This window comes from Papilio polytes, unplaced genomic scaffold, assembly GCF_000836215.1.
Source record: "Papilio polytes unplaced genomic scaffold, Ppol_1.0 DF821400.1, whole genome shotgun sequence".
Lineage (NCBI taxonomy): Eukaryota > Metazoa > Arthropoda > Insecta > Lepidoptera > Papilionidae > Papilio > Papilio polytes.
Genome location: NW_013527804.1, coordinates 3,024,689 through 3,044,977, shown reverse-complemented (window position 1 = coordinate 3,044,977; position 20,289 = coordinate 3,024,689). Strand labels below are relative to the sequence as shown.

The 20,289-nt window shown below is 32.4% G+C and overlaps 2 protein-coding genes across 3 annotated transcripts in view; both read right to left on the bottom strand.

Moving 5' to 3' along the window:
- Positions 1–14,315, bottom strand: part of LOC106108709 (E3 ubiquitin-protein ligase CBL-B) — a 63,894-nt gene extending 49,579 nt beyond the window's left edge. Inside the window, exon 1 of the mRNA XM_013289969.1 lies at positions 13,571–14,315. Within this exon, the coding sequence (XP_013145423.1) occupies positions 13,571–14,112 (542 nt within the window). The 5' untranslated portion in view covers positions 14,113–14,315. The remainder of the gene's footprint in view (positions 1–13,570) is intronic.
- A 565-nt stretch (positions 14,316–14,880) lies between these two features.
- Positions 14,881–19,373, bottom strand: LOC106108777. 2 transcript variants are annotated; one of them, XM_013290041.1, is made up of 3 exons: positions 19,290–19,373; positions 15,515–16,407; positions 14,881–15,032 (listed from the first exon to the last, which is right to left on the bottom strand). In XM_013290041.1, the coding sequence occupies exons 2-3, from the start codon at positions 16,405–16,407 to the stop codon at positions 14,939–14,941; spliced, it is 987 nt and encodes a 328-aa protein (XP_013145495.1). In that variant the 5' UTR covers positions 19,290–19,373; the 3' UTR covers positions 14,881–14,938. The 2 variants fall into 2 exon arrangements, with proteins under 2 accessions (XP_013145495.1, XP_013145494.1); XM_013290040.1 differs by having other exon boundaries at positions 14,881–15,028.
- Between the last annotated feature and the right edge of the window lie 916 nt (positions 19,374–20,289).

Below are 20,289 nucleotides of genomic sequence, written 5' to 3'. Positions count from 1 at the left end.
TTTCCTCAATAGGAAAAGGATGGACGGGAAAGGGACTTAAATTGTGCCTCCGGCACCACACTCATCCAGCGAAACGCAGAATTGCTTCCACTTCACGCCTGTCTTCTCTGTGGTCGTGGTATTACACCGGGCGAGCCGACCCATTCGTGCGAAGATGTTAAAGCGGGCTCTACCACTCTACAAACCGCTCGACACTCCGATAATCACATTATTAATTTGGTTTAGTAGAAACCGACTTTAAAGTGTTGCAGTAGACGGAGCATCTGATATCAGTATAAAATCTAAAACGGTACAGTTATCTTGATAAAATACTCTAGCTACTTCCATCCGAATTTTGATAAACTCAACAACCAAATAAAAGGATTTTCATATAGTACCGATATAAAGATTAAGAACATTAAAAAAGAAACTTCCAAACAATACTTTTTAATCTATGACTAAAAATCCATACATCTAATATTATAAAGAGGTAAGATTTATATTTTGTATATATTTAAATAACTCAAACACTACTAGGCCGATTTCAAAAATACACCATTTAAAAGCTACGTTATCAGCGAATAACCGGCTATATTATTAATTATTTTTTAATGACACGGACGAAGTCACGAGTTAAAGCTAGTAAACAAAAGTCGAATGAACTCAGAATATTGATATTATAGTTACATAAGCACTAGCAGCTCACAGCTAGCAGTCTAGATATAAATAAATCGCGGACAGATTATCAATGAATTTGATTCATAAATTGTGAAGTGCGCGCGCAATATCACGAATGTTAACCAAGGGCGTTACGTTACTTCCCGTACGTTAGTTACTTTACGACAGAAAGCCAAAGTTAAGTTCAAACAGACCAGCCCCCCTAGCCAGATTTACTTTCGATAGTTAAACATTTACATTTTATTTTTAGAGTTTACATTATTTTACAACAGATGGAGCTTAATATAATTTTGTAAAATGTTATTAAATGTCAATAAAACACGAAGTGGTACTTAACTTGACATCTGATATAGTACCTTTCAGAGAAAGCACCGGTGGAAGAAATGTTATTCACCTCTATATACTTAAATATCTTGTACCAATGACGTGAATGGAAGTTACATAACACACCGTATATAAAACTATATAATGTACACAAAATCAAAGTGAAACATTTATGAACATTACTAACTACACAAAATCGTCCCAAACTCTGCCTACGTTGGACTTTGGAGCGAAGCCAATGTCTCATAAAGAGTGGACGAGCGAATCGTTTGAAAGTGAATATCGCGACGAAATACTGAAACGAGTACAAAATCATATTGCTCTCTCACTTGTTTAAAGAGAGGGAAAGAGATAGTATCATGTTTTTGTTTTGGCAGTAGAAAACGCTACAGTATTTCGAATACTTGTAAAATTTCACGTAGCAGTGCCCTGTTATACAGTGTAAAATTTTAAAAATAATTTAAAACAATTTCTTAAGATGAAAGGAATATTAAATATCTTATAACAAGGGCAGTAATAGTAGTGGTCACCATATCAGGAAAAAAGTAGACCAATATGACTAGGTGTAACAGTTTTTTTTTTTCACACTACCGCATCGCTTCAGTCAGCCCGTGAACATGGCGCATGCAACTGTGCCGAAATATCGGGAGTTAAACCAACCCAATCGTGGTAAGAAACCCGTATCATACGAACATTATATCTTATAACATTCCTTAATAATAAAGCTGTTAAATGCGAAAATAATTTTCATATCGGATCGATAATTTCAGATATTAGCTCAAACATACAAAAATTTTATAATATTTCGAACAATTCGAAAAGAAACATATGTCAAAAGACTCTGTCTATCTCTCCCTCTCTCTCAATTTGTATTAGCAATTAATACACACGAATAAAATCATCTGTTCCTACATACATCATTACTTTCCTCCCTTAGTTTTTTAAAAAAAATTCGTCTCAAAGTATCGATTATTCATTGACTAATCTCAGTAAAAGCTTATTTATATTATCTAACCTTATTTACAGTCTGGCATTACACAATGAACCAATTTGATCTGTCTCTGCAAACTTGACCCTTGAAACCGATCCTTGGCAAATTGTTACAGCACCCCATTCCATTATCAACTCTAACAGATAGGTAATAAATCTCATTTCAGCCAGCATATCCCTTACAACTGACACGTGGATAGCCAACTATCGATTGTGTGCTTTATTCATTGGTAGTAAAGTATAAATTTGAATGGCGATTCGTGTCATTCATTTGTTATTTTCACCTCGAATCTCTTGAATGGGATTTATTTTGGTTCCCTTCGCGGGCATTTTCACACGTTGCTGGATGTGTGCCATGGATCTTATTATTGAGTTTCGATACTTTCCCTTTTGTCGTTTATTTTCGTCTTATCTTGAAGACGAAATACTTTTGCAAAACGGATACAATGTTATGCGACCATTGCTATAAAAACATTATAATTTTACTGTGAAATAGACCTTCGTATGTTAATTCTGTTGTGTCGAATTTACTGATTATTTATTTTTAATTTGTTCATCTTTGTTAAATAAGGTGATCTACAATACAATTATAAACGGAATAAAACGCATTTTATTAATTTATTTGTGACCAATAAACTAGAAAAGTAGTAAACCGATTTAAATAAAATCAAATAAATAAGTACATTATAAAAATGTGGAAGTTTAGATGGATGGATGTTGGAGTTTGTAGCCTAAACTGCTGAAAGGATCTCTATGAAACTTGGTATAGATGTAGAGGATAGCCTGGAAGAGCACATAGGCTACTTACTTTTGTTTTTTCTTTTATATTCCACGCAGAGTTGTCAGAAAATGTATACAAATCTGCACGAAGCCAAAACAGGCATGTAAGATATAAAGACAAAATACTATTATTTTACTTATTAAAAGAAATAAAGTCTTTTATGTTGTAAAACAGTTTTGACGACCATGAAAATTTATGTTTCAATACATTAAGTTATCTACAATTTCAAGTTTACGCGTTGCAAATGTCGTAAAAAGTAAAGTTATTAACTTAACGATTGACGCCATATTGAAATGTTTTATAGCGTTGTAAACGCCTACTCGTATTTTAACTAGCTGATACCCGCGACTTCGTCCATATTCATAAAAAATTACCTATAATATGCCCGTCTATGTCAGCTACGCTTCAGTAAAAGTCCGGTCGAAATCGGCTGAGCCGCGTCGAAGATTACCCGGAACAAACGTGGCTTCCGGGCAGACAGACAAAAAAATACGATTTTCGTTATCAGCTTAATCATCTTTCCGGAATCTGGAATTTCTCTTTTGATATTACAAACAGACACTCCAATTTTATTATATGTATAGATTTATTAAACAAAAAGTACATAATAACATTAATTTTCGACTGTCGAAATCATCCAAATCGACACTTAAATGTCTTTTAGTAACTAATAATATACTCTTAATGCGTATTTTTAACCGAATCAGTTCTTTTGACTTGAGAAACAAACCAACGCATCCGCACTACAATCAAGGCGTCTTAATCTAGGGTCCGCAAACGCCCGGGGGATTCAACAATACCAACGCAAATGAAAAAATATGTACGGCACGTTTTTAATTTGTCGAGCGAGGGTCGCGTGCAGGGCTGCTGCAACTGGGGGCTGCCGGCATTAGCTTAATAGGAAATATAACGCACATACAGGATGATATAAATGTCAACAATATACGTTTAACTACTATTTCCACTGAAATACCAGGAAAATGTCAGCATTTTTACTGAACCGACAGTGGAAATCAACCTTAATATAACAAATACAATACGTTAGCTATTACAAACACGTTCAAGACAAATAAACGTCCACGCTTTCGTAATTTCAACAAATTCTCAAGCAGGTTTTAAATCGAGTAACCTGCAAACGATAATCGATTCTATTACAATAGGTACATCGATTCAATTCCGATTATCACGTCTCGTTTGCGTTCACGCTCGAAATGTCAGCGAATGCACAATTTGACATTTAACCGATCACGACAATATCGATGTTTAGTGTTGTGCGTCGCAAACTGGTTTAATGGCATGGGAACCGAACTGGAGTTCCGTTTCGATCTTCTACTCGTCCGTGATTAAAAACAAACTATGAAATGACTAGATTCCCACAAAGGAACGTAATGTTTTTGCAAGAATGAGTACATCGAATAAATGTGTATTAGATTTGTGTAGCGTAAATTACACCGACAAATTTCATACAAATTTTTCGATGACGTTACGAATTTTTATCGCAAAATTTATAATAGGTCCCCTATTATAGCCTGACTACTTGACCGATTTAGAAAGTTTAAATAGATTTGTATACTTTGTTCTAACAAATATTTCTATTTGTAATCTATACTATTATAATAAAGCGTAAACACACACTTCTTTGTTGACTAAGATGTCAGCAATAACAGCATATTTTTGAATAATACTTTTTTTTGTAAAAAGCCCTACACTTACGTCACGTTTAGGCTATATATTTTGACGCTATTAAACTTAGGGGTTAAATATTTTGGATAAAAACCCTAATGGAGGAAAGAGACCATAAGTTGCTGCCAACATCAAGGAAACAAGATTGGCTAGGTTTGTAATGTCATGTGATTTTGACATTTACAATTGATAATTAGACACGTGAAGAATAAAATGAAATTTTTATAATTTCATGCGGATGAAATCGCACGGGAACAGCTAGTTACTAATAATAAGATAAGATAAATGAGAGGATAATAAAAATATCCTACAATTATCAAAAATCACTAAACTAACTGGAAATTCTTAGAAATTAATTCCATGTAACAAATATTTATAGCATTCATTCCTGCTTTGAGAATTGTTCATTACTGTCGTGCTGGGAACTAATGGAAAAATAACTGTAGAGGATATTGCTTCGTATGATTGAAATGTGTCTATTACAATAGGTATATTAAAAATACTTCAAAAAGAGAAATCTTACTAATGTTACTAATAATATAATTGCGAAAGTTTAGATGGATGTTAGTTTGTAGCTTAAACTGAACGTATCTCGATGAAATTTGGCATAGTTTTGTTTTTTAACTCCACACGTATAGTCGCGGGCGTAAGCTAATATGACAAACTAAAAAGAATTCAAGACTAGATTTTCCTGCAGATGAAAGGTCCATTAAAATAATTAGGAAAAAAGATGTTACTTGTTTTTTCCGCTTCATTTCCAGTGACCCATTTTCATTAGTAATGCACCAAGATTATATTTAAAAAGACTTTCTGAAACTTCATTAATCTATTTTTTTCCACAACAACAACCCGTGCTTAAATTCTCATTTTCTACACTAAATCATAAATAATTCTACAAAAAAAATTGAAACAATAAGCCTAAAGTACCAGGCTCGCAGAAATACTGCAGAGGTAGACAAAAAAAATTGTATGCAAAGAAAAGCGCGCAATCGCTGGCGTAATCTCGTTCGACAGAAGCGCTAACGATCCCATTCAACGCTCTCTTTGAACTTTTTATCCATCGACATCGGTAATCTCTGTTTACCTTTAGCAAAGGTAACAAGCTGGACTTATAGATAGCCAGATGGAACGTCTATTTGAATAATATTCTAGATATAATTATGTCCTTAACACTTTGAACATTAAAATAGTTTACGATACTAACGAGATTGTATTTCATTCACTTAAGTACAAAACTTATTCTATGGTCCTCTAGACAATATATACTATAATAAAGCGTAAACACACTCTACTTCGGCCATAAACTACAAGCTGCCAACATTAAGAAGGCAAGGTAATTATGGTAACGGTAATTTTGACATTTGCAATTTCAACATTTTTATAACCATATGCGGATGAAGCCGTACGGGAAAAGTTAGTAGAGTATAATTTCAATTATTATCTAGAGTTAAGATCGGTTAAATGTATTGATTAAAAATACCTTAGCTAAGAAAAAATGGATCGAAATCGATTATCGGCTGCAACTATGAAAATTGATCAGGGCTAAAAAAATTACAGCGACTTTAAAACACATTACAAATCAGCATAAACACGGAGGATACGAAAAAAAAGTACTAGGGCCACAGAAGCCAAGTGCGGTTAAACTTACAAAGGGATTCGCTATCTCTTTCGCACCATCCTGCATCCGTTATCTGGTCCGGCTCAGTGACTGCTTTATGCTGCTTAAACCGTCCAGTTAACGGCATTCAACCAGCAATAACGGGCAAAAGAATATAATTAAATTATCCCATATATAACATAGTGAAAACATAAACAACTAATGAGAATACTGAAGAAGAACTTTGCTTAAAAGAAAATAAAAAAATAAACAAGACAAACCAGGAAAAGTGCACCGTCAAAAAACAAACATACAAAGCCTCTAAAAATCATCAAATAACTAGCAAATTATTAGAAAAAATTACGGTTTTGTTCGTTAACAAACAAGGATTTACATATCTTAATAAAGACAATTTGTCAACTCTGTCTTTGTCTTTGAAAAAGAAAGAGAGAGCAATACATTATCATACAGGTTTATACGCCGTGTAAACCTACGTTTAACGCTTCATTAAAGGTGTCTACATTGACCCTTGCAACATCACCTGTTACTAACATTTCCTTTGTAACATGACAGTTGGCTAGGGGTCAACAGCCGAGTAAACAGCCTTTACAAAAAGAAAGTTAATTTTTATTAAATCAGCTGTTTGGCTAGGGGAATACACATGCCGGTAACTGGTACATTTGTCATACTAGTACGCCAGATACGATTTAGATTTACTAGCATGATATTCCGGATATTATAATATAGTACTGCTTATGGCACTGAAAGTGTTAAGATTGAATGTGGATGGCTACAAAAGAAGAGGAAGACCGAAGAAAGTATGAATGAATTATGTGAAAGAAGATATGCTTAAGAAAGGAGTAGATTCAGATATGACGGCTGATATGTATGGAAGAGCAGCACATACTGTGCCGACCTTCCGTAAGGGGTAAGGGCAAGTGGATAATGACTGCTTATGGCATTGAAAACTCTAGTAATTTTGCGGAATATGGTTCATGACAGACAAATACAGGGATTGAAATCTTACGTAACTATTTGGCTACTGGTCCAATCTACTTTCTGATGTTAAGCCAGAACCAGAACTTTTTAAATAAAAAAAATACAAACTGATAGCCAAAAATAACATTGAAAGAAGGTCCTTAACCTTCCATATCAAAAAAAAAAAATCTTATAAAACATGCAATCACATAGACAGTGCATTAAGTGTGGGATACAAGATTGATACATCCGACGTATTATCGTAAATCGGAGATATCACAAGAGGTTAGGTATATATAAATTTCGCGAAAACAACAAACTTTACACAGGAAGTCATAGATAAATCAATCTGCAAGGTAATCGAGCGAAGTAATAAAGGCAACTATAAACTATAGCGATATTTAGACAGGCCACACTAAAACACAAGTAATGTTAGAGCCTCGGTTCCATGTACAGTTGCGATAATCCGCGGTGTTCAATTTTAGGAAAAATTGCCTTGTTCTTTGCAACGAGACAAACACCGCTTTCTACAAATAACTAATTAGATGGCAGCGAGTAGTCCAAAGGGATAATAATAAAAAGAAACTAGTCTTGTATCAATAACCGAATTTCTTTCGTAGACACATTTATAAGCTGCGTCGTATTATTATTTTTTTAATATATACATTAAAAGGGGGCAAACAAGCGGCAAGAACACCGAGATGGTCAACAACGCCCGTAGACATCCGCAACACCAGAGGAAATACAGATACGTTGCCGACCTTTGAGGAATAAAAATATTCAAAATTTTAGCTTATAAAGCGTAACACCTCCAGTTTACCCGATTGTACAGTCAAAGAATCTATACTAATATAATAAAGCGTAAAACACACACTTCTTTGTTGCCAAAGATGTCAGCAATCACAGCATATTTTCGAATAACTCTTTATTTAATAAAAAGCCCTACACCTACGTGACGCTTTAGGCTACACATTTTCACGCCGTTAAACTTAGAAGTGAATATTTTGGATAAAAACCCTAAAGTGGGAAAGAGAACATAAGTTGCTGCCAACATCAAGGAAGCAAGGTTGCTATGGTTTGACATCATGTCATGTCATTTTGACATTTGCAATTGATAATTGGACAAATGTGAACAATAAAATGAATTTCTTTAGAATTTTATGCGGATGAAGTCGCATGGGAACAGTTAGTTAAATACTAAAACATCACCAATTTATCAATATAGTGATGCAATACTTTGATATTATTCATAGATATAGATAATTAAACATACCTATGACTGTCTTAGAAATAATCATTGATTACATCATTAGTAAGAATTACCCATTTTTCAGTTAAGGAAAATGATAAAAAAATGTGCTAATCTATAGTTCTATAGACATTGTATTGTGTGTATTGAATAGGCTTGAAAACTACTGCTCCAATTTCAAAAATTCTTTTAACCATTAAAAAACTGCATTTTCACTAACATATAAATACTATTTTGAGGCTAACGAAGCTAGGATTACCAGTATAAAATAGTAACAGTATTAATCTATACTATCATAATAAAGCGTAAACACACACTTCTTTGTTGCCTAAGATGTCAGCAATTACAGTATATTTTTGAATAATTCGTTTTTTAATAAAAAGCCCTACTCTTGCGTCACACTTCAGGCTATATATTTTAACGCCATTAAACTTAGGGGGTAAATATTTTGGATAAAAATCCTAATGAGACCATAAGCTGCTGCCAACTTCATGGAAGCATGTTTGTCATCGTCATGTCATTTTGACATTTGTAATTGATAATTTGACACATGTAAACAATAAAATAAAATTTTCATAATTATATGCGGATGAAGTCGTACGGGAACAGCTAGTATTCAATAATTAGAATTCAACAAGCCTCTAAAAATATTACATTAACTTTTCACTGTAATAACCATATCCACAAAAATATAGTCATCTCTGTCACTCTATTAGAAAAAAAGAGAGATAAAAAACATCTATTTAAACTGTGAAAAATTAAATTTTGAATCATAGTAACCAAACATCGGAAAAACCATACAAAACCCATTCAGATTTAAGTTCTTTACGTTCAGATAGCGAAAGGTATTTCCTACAAGATAAATACTTTTATATTTTACATTCATATCTTTACATTGATAAATATAATACTTCAAATTGCACCATTGACAAAAGTCGATAGTAAAATTTACTTATCTTTTCATGAATGAAGATTGTATAGAAAAAATTCTAATTCAAGTCTCATATTTGATAAGATATGTTAACTTACTGGAGGTTAATCGTTAAAACCATTAGCGATATGCTATGATATCCGTTTATGTCACAATGAATGTTATTATAAGTACCTCCTTTTGGGAAGTTGGTCAAAAACAGCATGTAATTCAAAGGTTACTTTTTGTAATTACAAAGCAATTAAAGCAAAAATAAATGCTTATTATCATTTATTCTTGGCTGCACTTAAGTCACACTATCTTTTTAAATTAAAGGAGTTGTCGACCACGACTTTGTCCACACAATATTATGATAAAAGTCAGCCTATAATATGACCGTCTATGTCAGCTACCCTACAGTGAAAGTCTGGTCGACATCGGCTCAGCCCTTTCGCGCGGCTTGCGGACATACAATTTCTTTTTAAATGCGATTTTCGTTATCAGCAACGCAAATATATCAACTTCCCTAAAATCTGGAATTTTTCTTTTGATAATACGGACACACCAATTTTATTACATGTAAAGATATAGATATAGATAGAAGATTCAAATTAAATCCATATAAAGACTTAATACTTATACTAATAAGGCATCAAGTGCATGTAAGCCAAGCTTTATGACAATCTTGGCAACCACCACTAAAAAAGCTAAAAACAACACTAATGGTTGTAAATTCAACACCAATAACACTCAAGGAATATTACATATCACCTGTCACATTCCGCTATAAATGACTAATGACACTGGATAACAGCTAACTGTTAGAAATTCAATACTTAGTGGGAAGGAAATTTAATTCCTTAAATATGCAGTCAAGTAACACAAATTACAGCAACCTAAAGGCCATAATTGGTATTCTTTAGCACACATATTGCTATCTATTAACCAATATGAATATCTGAGCCAATGGATATTTCTAATCAAACTATGATAGCTATCTAACCTTAATCTGTCAATGTCAGAAAATTGTGACAAGTTCTTTGTTGTAATGTAGGCGTCCTGCAATGACTTGTGGGTGATATGAAGAGTTCTCGCGGAAGAATAGCGCTGGGTACATCAACTAGAAGCATCTAGCATTTAAATCTTAGTGATGTCCCAATCCGACCAGCATTGCAATGTTTGTTTTCCTTATTTTTCTTTAATAACTTTGTTTTTGTTATTATCAATTGTAATGTAGTGTTGATAAGATTTAGTGCGGTTTTATTTAATTTTTTGTGTCATTTTAATTCCAAGTGGGAAGGGAATTTAATTCTCTGACTACATGTTCAGTAAATGCCTGCGATGATTCACAATCTCTGGAGAGTTGATACAGCACACTACAATAGGAGGATATTATGTGCATTCCAATGGTTGTTTTTAATTTGCAAAAGGAAAACAAACCCATTGTTCACACATGGATGTTTAACACAGGAAATAAAACTGGAGGTTTGTGAGTCTCGATTATATCTATGGATGCTGTTTATATGACAAATATATAGCTTACTAGCTTTCGCCCATGACTCCATTTGCATGGAATTATAAAACAAAAGCCGGCATTCCAATAGGTTGAAGATTTTCCTCTACATCTGTGCCAAATTTCATTGAGATCCGTTAAGCTGTTTGGACTGTAACTCTAATAAACCATCCATCTAATCTTTCTGTATTTACAATGTATAGGGCTTCAGGAATACATAATTCGTCAATAGCATGTATTCATTAAAGGAAGATTGTTCAGTGCAAAATTTCTATGTGGCTAAAAGAAGTATGAATACAGCCAGAGACCTCATTTAATTAAATACTGGCCACCAAGACTAGCATGTTTGAGTTATTAAAAAAAGTAAAACAAAAGAAGAAAAAGTACCATACATGGACCTTTTAGGGAGAAATAAATAAAAATTGTGTTTCTGCGCATATTATTGAAAAAACTTATTATAAAACATATTTATGACATAGAATAGTAAGACTTACGCATTACTAGACAATAGATTACTACACACTCATTCATATGAGAATATTTGAATGAATGGCATTGACATGAACAATAGTTTAAAATAACTATTTTAAAAACTTTGATGACCTTTGAGCACAATAAGTTTAAAGAACTTGAATCATTCATGTTTTTATATGGAATGAACGATAAAATATTATACCACCATATAAAAGACTAACTGTTGCTTATTACTTTGTCTATGTGGAATTAACAAAAAAAATCTATGTTACTCAGTAATATCATAGCTTTTTAATGGTGAAAGAATTTTTGAAATCAGTTCATTAGTTTTTGAGTTATTTCAATACATACAAAAATACAAATCTTTCCTTTTTATATTATTAATATAGACTAGTATAGCTATATTAAATCCCAATAAAAACATGTCCTCCAGTTGAAGTGCAATAAAACTGTTCAAAAAATTCATTGCCTCAAGAACAAGTGTTAATGTGTATAATGCACTTGTTTCCCATGACCAATTAACAACAGTTTTTTTGCACAAATAACTTATAATCCCACAGTCCTTTTTGTTTGTACAAGTAATGTCATTGACTTAAACAAGAATACAATTCACTTCCCATACTTTTGTAACATAAAAGAATGGGAAACTGCATATAGATGGGGGACTTGATGATTAGGAAAGGAGCTTTTTTAATATACCCCTCCCAGTCTAATAAAAGTAGGATCTATATGGTTTATTTCTAATATCTACTGCAATATTGTTACTTTCCTTTCATTTATTTATCAATTCGAGTTGTCAAATTACTGCAGCAATATTTCTTCTTTGCTGTTGCCTTTTAGTTTTTGTCCCTTTCTCAGATGACTCGTTTTATTCAATTTTTTACTTCTAAATTTAATATAAACTATTGGGATTATTCCCAATGGTCACCCAACTCTGTCCCCATGTGAGAATAAAATTTTATATCCGTCCCACTATCACCAATAAGGTGACAGATGGAACCATTATTAAATAAATTCCAACCATCCCCTCGTCGCAAAATGTGGCTCTAGTGAATCTTTTTATTCTCATCTGTTCCCATGTGGGGACAGAACTGGGTGACAGTTAGGAATATTCGAACTATTGTAAGTGTAGAGACTTTTATTAAAAAATGCTGTGATTGCAGATATCCTACACAACAAATTAGTGTATATGTTTTATTATATTAGTATATAGTTTTTAAATAAGTGATTATTTTTAACTATAAGAAAATGTTACTTTCTTGATGCTCCCGGAGATCACCAGCAATATAAAGGGTCTGCTGGGGTTATTCGGTGAGCTGGGTTGGCTGGAGTAATCCATGTCCTATTCTCACGCAAAATACGCGCTAGTCGTGGAGTTGCGGAAACCGTAGCCCCTACTACTACTACTACTTTCTTGATACCATTTCACAAGTGGGTGTATGATATCATTTCTATTTTATTATCCACCCACATTTACTCAGTAATAGAATGCTTTCAATCAATTTAATGTAACATAAAACGATCTACATTTAACGGAATTAACCTCATTTAATTAAATACCCACTAAGGGTCCTTTTATTATAACAAGGATAACTCTCTTGCTTCCAACTTTATATTAGACTAGCTGTTCCAGTGCAGCTTCACCCGCATGAAATTATAAAATCTTTATTTTACTGTTTACATCAGTTAAATTTTCAATTGCAAATGTCAAAACACATATGACAATGAAGGTCTTTAACATTGGATAACAATTACCATATCATGATAATTTTGCTTCCTTAATGTTGGTAGCTTGTAGTTCATGGTCCCTTTCCCATATGAAGGTTTTCTTCCAGTTTATTTACCCCCTAAGTTTAATAGGGTGAAAATATATAACCTTCAGCATGTCCTAAGAGTAGTGTTTTTTATTAAAGAAAGAATTATGTAAATATATGCTATGATTGCTGACATCCTATGCCACAAAGTAGTGTGTGATTACATTCTTATATTAGAATAGAAATATAATTTACATCTGTATGAAGTTCATGAAAAAACAATATCTGGAGCAGCTTAAGTTAAATAAAGGATCTAATCTAAACTAAGGGGTTTAATGAGCCAAATGTTGTCAAGGCTATCAAATTTGGTTGGATATGCTAGGCAGGACATGTAACGAGGATGAGTGTCTGCAGAGTGCCCAAGTGCCAATTAGATAGTCAACTAGAGAGAACTAAGATCGCAAGATGATGTCCGATCGAGATCTTAAAAATGTCAACATTAAGGGCTGGAAACAAAAAGCCCCAAGATAAACCGATATGGATGAATTTACCAGACCAAGCCAAGGCCAGCCCACAGACTGCAGCTGCCTCTGATGATGAACCTAAGGGAATCTTTAAGTGTTACAACAGAAATAATTAAATAAAAAGAGGATATCTTACCTATTACCAAAATTTGTTCTCCAGAATTCTGCAGCATCACTCTTGGTAATACGGAACTGATCACCAGCAAATGTACCATTAGGGAACATAGCCTTCAACTCACTCAGCATATGACTGAACACGAGACTCAGTTTAGTCAAATTACGCCTATAATGCGAATTCTCGTCAAACATTTTTTCCTTTCCTTCTTTAAACAATTTTATAGCTTGCTTACACTTCCTTATTAAGTTTATAATAAACATATTAAAATGTTCGTTATTATTCAATTCCTGCATATTATCCTCGTATTTAGAGTAAATAATGCGCAACCGTTGATATGTATCCGGCAAAATATCGAGTATAAACGGCGGGCTGTTTTTCAAGTTCATTTTGTGATGTTGACACAGTTTTACAACTTTGTCCATCAGTTTCCATGTTTTGTCAAGAGTCCTCTTGTCGGTTGCCAGCTTTGTTGGACATACCGCATCAGAAAAAGCACCGTGCAGCTTCGAAAATATTGAGGATATATTTTTCTGTTGTGATTTGTGACGGGGGGCCGCCATATTGAAGAGTCCGATGACATACAAATGGAAATAACTATTTTTAACAGGACACCGAACTTAAAACACTTTCATCACTTAATAATTAGATAGTCCAATATGTGTTTTCTCATTATCACACTAACGAACCACATTTACGACACAAATATATTTCACCAAGCGGCGAACGATCGCTCACTGACACATCTCCGACGCGTATGACAATCTGTTTGACAAATGTCAGAACTGCGCAAGGAGTTTTGAGGTTGTTTCAAGAACGGTGTTACTATCAATTTCAAGTTACCACGTGTAGTATTGGGGCTTTAATAAAAAAATAACAGTTTTAAAAGATTTCTCGAGTAATAGTGTCTATGTAGATGTTAAAAATCATTAAAAATTATTGGTAAGTAATTTTTAATAGTAATTTATTCATTTTTCTTGAAAAAGCTTGTCTTTAAACTTTGATTCATACGTACTTGTATAATACGGTAATCATTTGTAATTTAGCAGTATTCATACCATTTATTAATGTAACCACTTTGATTTATTTTCCAAAATGTTATATGCATTGTTATTTTGAACACGTATAAATTGTTTTTAACTGTCATCTCACGTGCAAAGCATGAGCTAATGAAAAACTTTGATTTAAGGTAGTGTATGATTAAATAACTAGATGGCGTGAAAACAACAAATACATTTCGTTCTACCATTTTATTTTCAAAATTAAAATTAAGATAACACGAGAACAGTAACAAATATTGGTTTGTTTAATTTAATAACATGTTTTCTATATAATTATAATGACTAATAAATATGCAATCAATACATAAAATATTTATTTGTACTGGTCTTATTCTTCATCGTCATCGCCGGCTTCAGTAGTGGTTGTCGTCCTCTTTTTGTGTTTACGACGCCTGCTGTGCCGTTTCCCCTTTTGATTCTTTCTAAACAAAAAAATATATTTTATTTCCATTGAATGGATATTGGTAAACATTAGTTAACTATTAAAAGACCTCAGTATTCAAATTCTTTTAGATTATGTTCTATATCTGAGTCATATATCGAGATGCGTTAAGGTCAGCAGAAAGTCATACATCAATCTAAACTTTTGCAATCATAATTAGCAGTATATGATTTAATTATTTACAATAAATTTTATAGTACACTTACCTTGGATTAACAAACCACTAGATACTGATTAGAGTTTTTTAAAAAAGTATATGATCGTCTTTGTTTTTAACAAAGAGAAGAGAACAACAATATATCTGCAGTGGCAACATTGATAGAAACATAGATAAAAAACAGAATGAAAATAGACACATAAAACTATTAGATACAAAATATTTATTACAAATAGAATTAAAAATTTACATTTTTAATTATTATAGTTAGTTACATAAATAATTATTGTAAAAATGATAAATACTTTTCAATAGGGATGCAAGGATTCTTTTCGTACGCGTTGAATTTTAATAAAGCCCCTTTAACGCCTATCAGAACATTATCAGCCGCATCCATTGCGAAAGAATTTACTCCACTAACGCTGAAAGAACCCAATTGTCTCGCACTCACATTATTAGGATCAATAACATACAAATTACTGTTCTCATCCATAGCGTATACTTCATCTGATCTACTAATAAATATCCCAGTCATTTTATCACTCGGTAAACCCTTAATTTTAATAGGTATACTATATCCAATTTTTAAAACATAAGATGTTTTTGTAGCGACAAAATAAATATTATTCCTCGTATCTATAGTTAATCCATGACCATTAGGTATAGCGGGAAATGATTCTTGCTTCTGTCCATCCCCTGTTATTTTATGAACTCTATTCTGAGGCCATGTCGCTACAAACATAGTTCCACCATCACTGGTTATCGCAACATACATTACGTCTTCACCTAAAGCTGTATATAACTCTATGGAGCCATCTTCTTTGTATTTGTAAACTCCGTTGTCTGTGGCTAGGTAAACAATGTCGTTTAAATTGTCTATACAAGTCGATTGGCCGAGTCCGGCGACTTTTATAGTATCTATTTCCCCACTGGGATGTAAAACTTGTAAACTCATTTTCATTTCATCGCTTATTAATGTGAAATAGACTTTTCCAGTTTTCCAATGTACACTCATATCCGCGGGAACTCCGCTTACGTTTCTCTGACTGTCAAGAGCGTAGAATAATTTATTAAAATTTAAAAGATTCGAGCAAAGATGTTCTCTGTCATTTTTGCGTATTAACGTCTGTCTTGTTATTACTGGATTCCCTTCTGTTATACTTATTGATAGGAGAAGAAGAATTACAAGTCTTTCCATCTGAAAAATATAAAATTATTTATTGTTTATGAGTTTTCTACAGCGCCATCTATGTTTCAGACAAGTAACTAAGAAACAACGCGTATACTAATAACAGTTTGACGATACGATGAACTTTGACTTGAAAATGTAACAAGGCGACCTTAGATCCCTTTTATAATTTTACGGAATACATTTTGCAATATTTCAATAAATTATATTAAAAAATGTTTTGTTTCAGTCTCAATCTATACATCACATATCACACTTCTTTGTTGCCAAAGATGTCAGGAATTACAGCATATTTTTTAACAAATCTTTTTTTAATAAAAAGCCCCACACTTACGTCACGCTTTAGGCTATATATTTTCACGCCATTAAACTTAGGGGGTAAATATTTTGGATAAAAACCCTAATGTGGGAAAGAGACCATAAGTTGCTGCCAACATCAAGGAAGCAAGGTTATCATTCTGTCATGTCATTTTGACATTTGCAATTGATAATTTGACAAATGTAAACAATAAAATAAAATTATCACAATTTTACGGATGAAGTCGCGCGGGAATAGTATATAATATTATTTTAATCCATATTAACATAGAAGTTTGTAATTCTACTAAACAAAACGTCTTTGTACATTATTATAATGTTATAATAATAATGAAAATCGTTCAACATTTTAAATGTAAACTTTCTATTGTATTATTAAGTAAAATAGGTATTTTATCTGATTGTTTCAGTAACAAATTAACGCATCTAACATTATAAATGTGAAAGTTTAGATGGACGGATGGATGGATAGATGGATGGATGTTTGTTAGAGTTTGTAGCTTAAACGACTGAACGGAGTTCGGTGAAATTTAGTACAGATGTAGAGGATAGCCTGCAAGAACACATAGGCTACTCACTTTTGTTTTTTTTTAATTTCACGAAGACGGAGTCGCGGGCAACAGCTAGTATGATATATGTATAAAATCTGATTATCAGGCAAATAAAAAAGGCTATTTTTAAATTTGGAATATTTTTTAAATAATTTCTTTGTTATTATACTTTGTCTAAATAAAATAGATTAGTTTGATAATGACGGACATGAAGTATCGAATTCAATTCCTATGAAGGCAAATGCCATATTTAATAGACAGGTATCGTAGTGACGAAAGAAACACAATTTGGAACTATCGATATTCGGTTTAAATTAAACTCGACTAAAATTACCATTTTTTTATTAACTAATTTTTAGGATAATTCTAGTATTGATTATAGTGTAGAGAATTTAGCGATGACAGAAATAATAGCGAAATCCAATTCGATTACGTATCGCTGTAGTAGTAATAAACATTTATTTACTCTCATTATTTGTTATGGTCATTATTCATTTGAGAAAACATTTTTTTTAATTCATAAGTTACAACTAAATAAATCTATCGATTCCAACTTCTATAAGAATAAAAAAGAATTATCCAAATCGGTCCCCTAGCGGCGGAGTTATGCCGTAACACACATAAAAAAAAACATATCGTCGAATTGTATACCTCCTTCTTTTGGGAAGTCGGTCAAAAATCGATAAGATTCATGACTGATTACACAACCCATCCCTACTAAATTTGAAATGAATTGTCAAACTAATCTAAATTATTTAGACACACTACATTCATACAGAAACATTTATGTTTAATAATTTCATATAAGTAATTAATTTTATCTACAGTCAACAGCGACATAAACATTAATTATTATGCGACTTGATAACCACTATTATAAATTATTTAGCTAAATTATTAATTCATTTTAGTAATAAGTAAACAACATTACACGCCTATAAAAGAGTAGGCAGGAACATGGATATTTGGCACCTTATCTTTATTCTTATATCTACACTAGCTGTTCCCGTGCGACTTCATCCGCATAAAATTAAGAAAATTTTATTTTATTATTTACATGTGACAAATTATCAATTGCAAATGTCAAAATGACATGACACGATGACAATCCTTGACAACCTTGCTACCTTAATGTTGGCAGCAACTTATGGTCTCTTTCCCATATTAGAGTTTTTATCCAAAACATTTACCCCTAAGTTTTATTGTTTTAAAAATATATAGCCTAAAGCGTGACGTAGGTGTAGGGCTTTTTATTAAAAGAAGTATTATTCAAAAATATGCTGTAATTGCTGACATCTTAGGCAACAAAGAAGTGTGTTTACGTTTTATTATAATAGTATAGATATGCACGTTTTTTTAAAATGTTCTTGACATCTTAAGTATTTCATCAATCTACAGTACAAATGTAGTAAGAAGTAGATACAATTTTAAAAACATTAAATACTAGCTTTATCCAGCGACTCCACGTGGAATAAAAATAGCCTATGTGTTCTTCTAGACTATGCTTTACATGCATTCCAAATTTTATCGACAAACTCTCACAAACATCCATCTAATCTTTAGCATTTGTTTTAGTAAGATTACTAACTTCCGCCCTTGACTCAGTCCGCGTGGAATAAAAAAACCAAAAGTGAGTAGCCTATGTGTTCTTCCAGACTATCCTCTACATCTATACCAAATTTCATCGAAATCCGTTCAGCAGTTTAGGCTGCAAAGTCTAACAAACATCCATCCATCATAATGATATGAAGTAACCATTTATAATATTAGAAACATCCATCCATCTAAACTTTCGCATCTTTCTAGGCTACAAACTTTAGAGTTTGTAGCCTAAACGGCTGAACGGACTTCGATGAAATTTGGTATAGACGTGGAGGATTTTAATTTAATTCCACGCGGACGAAGTCGCGGACGGAAGCTAAAAATAATAGCAATATATTCCTTTTAACACTGACAATTGACTTAAAATCGATCAAAAAAACAGGCTACAACTAAAACCAGATTACTTCTAAGTATACGTACCTTTTGATTCACAATGTATTTAAAACTTTCTAACCATGACAAAATAACCGTTTCCGTTGGTCGCAACACATTAACTATCGCAAATTATCAGCTCGGTCTATATATATCTGTTTGTGTTAATAATTCCATACTGTTTGTTTACAATACGTCGCGTTCTACTGACATTGTGTGTAAATAATAAAATTTGTTTACAATCTTTTCTCTCTACGTATTCGTTATTTATTTTTATAAGAATTACTTTTCACTCAATTATGTAAACTATGAATCGTTGACATTAAATATACGACGTCTGATTTAATTAACTAACTTTCGCCCGCGACTCAGTCCGTGTGAAATTAAAAAAATAATAAAAATATAGCCTATGTTATTCACTGATAACGTAGCTTTTTATTGGTAAAAGAATTTTTAAAATCGGCCCAGTAGTTTTTGAGTTATTTCAATTTACACAAAAATACAAACCTTTCCTCTTTATAACATTAGTATAAACTAAATGTTGTTCGCGACTTCGCTCGCTTTAAATTAATAATAATAAAAAATGTATAACCTATGTTATTCATAGACAAACTATCTTTTTAATGGTGAAAGACTTTTTTTAATCCGCCCAGTAGTTTTTGAGTTATTTCAATTTACACAAAAATACAAACCTTTCCTCTTTAGATCATAAGTATAGACTAACTGTTGCTCGCGTAAAATAAAAAATAATAAGAAATATATAACCTATGTTACTCATAGACAAATTACCCTTTTAATGGTGAAAGAGTTTTTGAAATCGGCCGAGTAGTATTTACGTGAATCTAATACATGTAAAAAAAAAACAAATCTATCTTTTTTATAATATTAGTATAGATCTATTAAGTTGTTTAATATTACAATATGTACTCGTAATTATATTAAAACAAATAAATGTCTATCTGAATTTGCCGAATAAACCAATCGCTGTCAATAGACTTTTGCAAATGCCAAGGTGTTTGATCTATGGGAAACAATAACAAAACATATA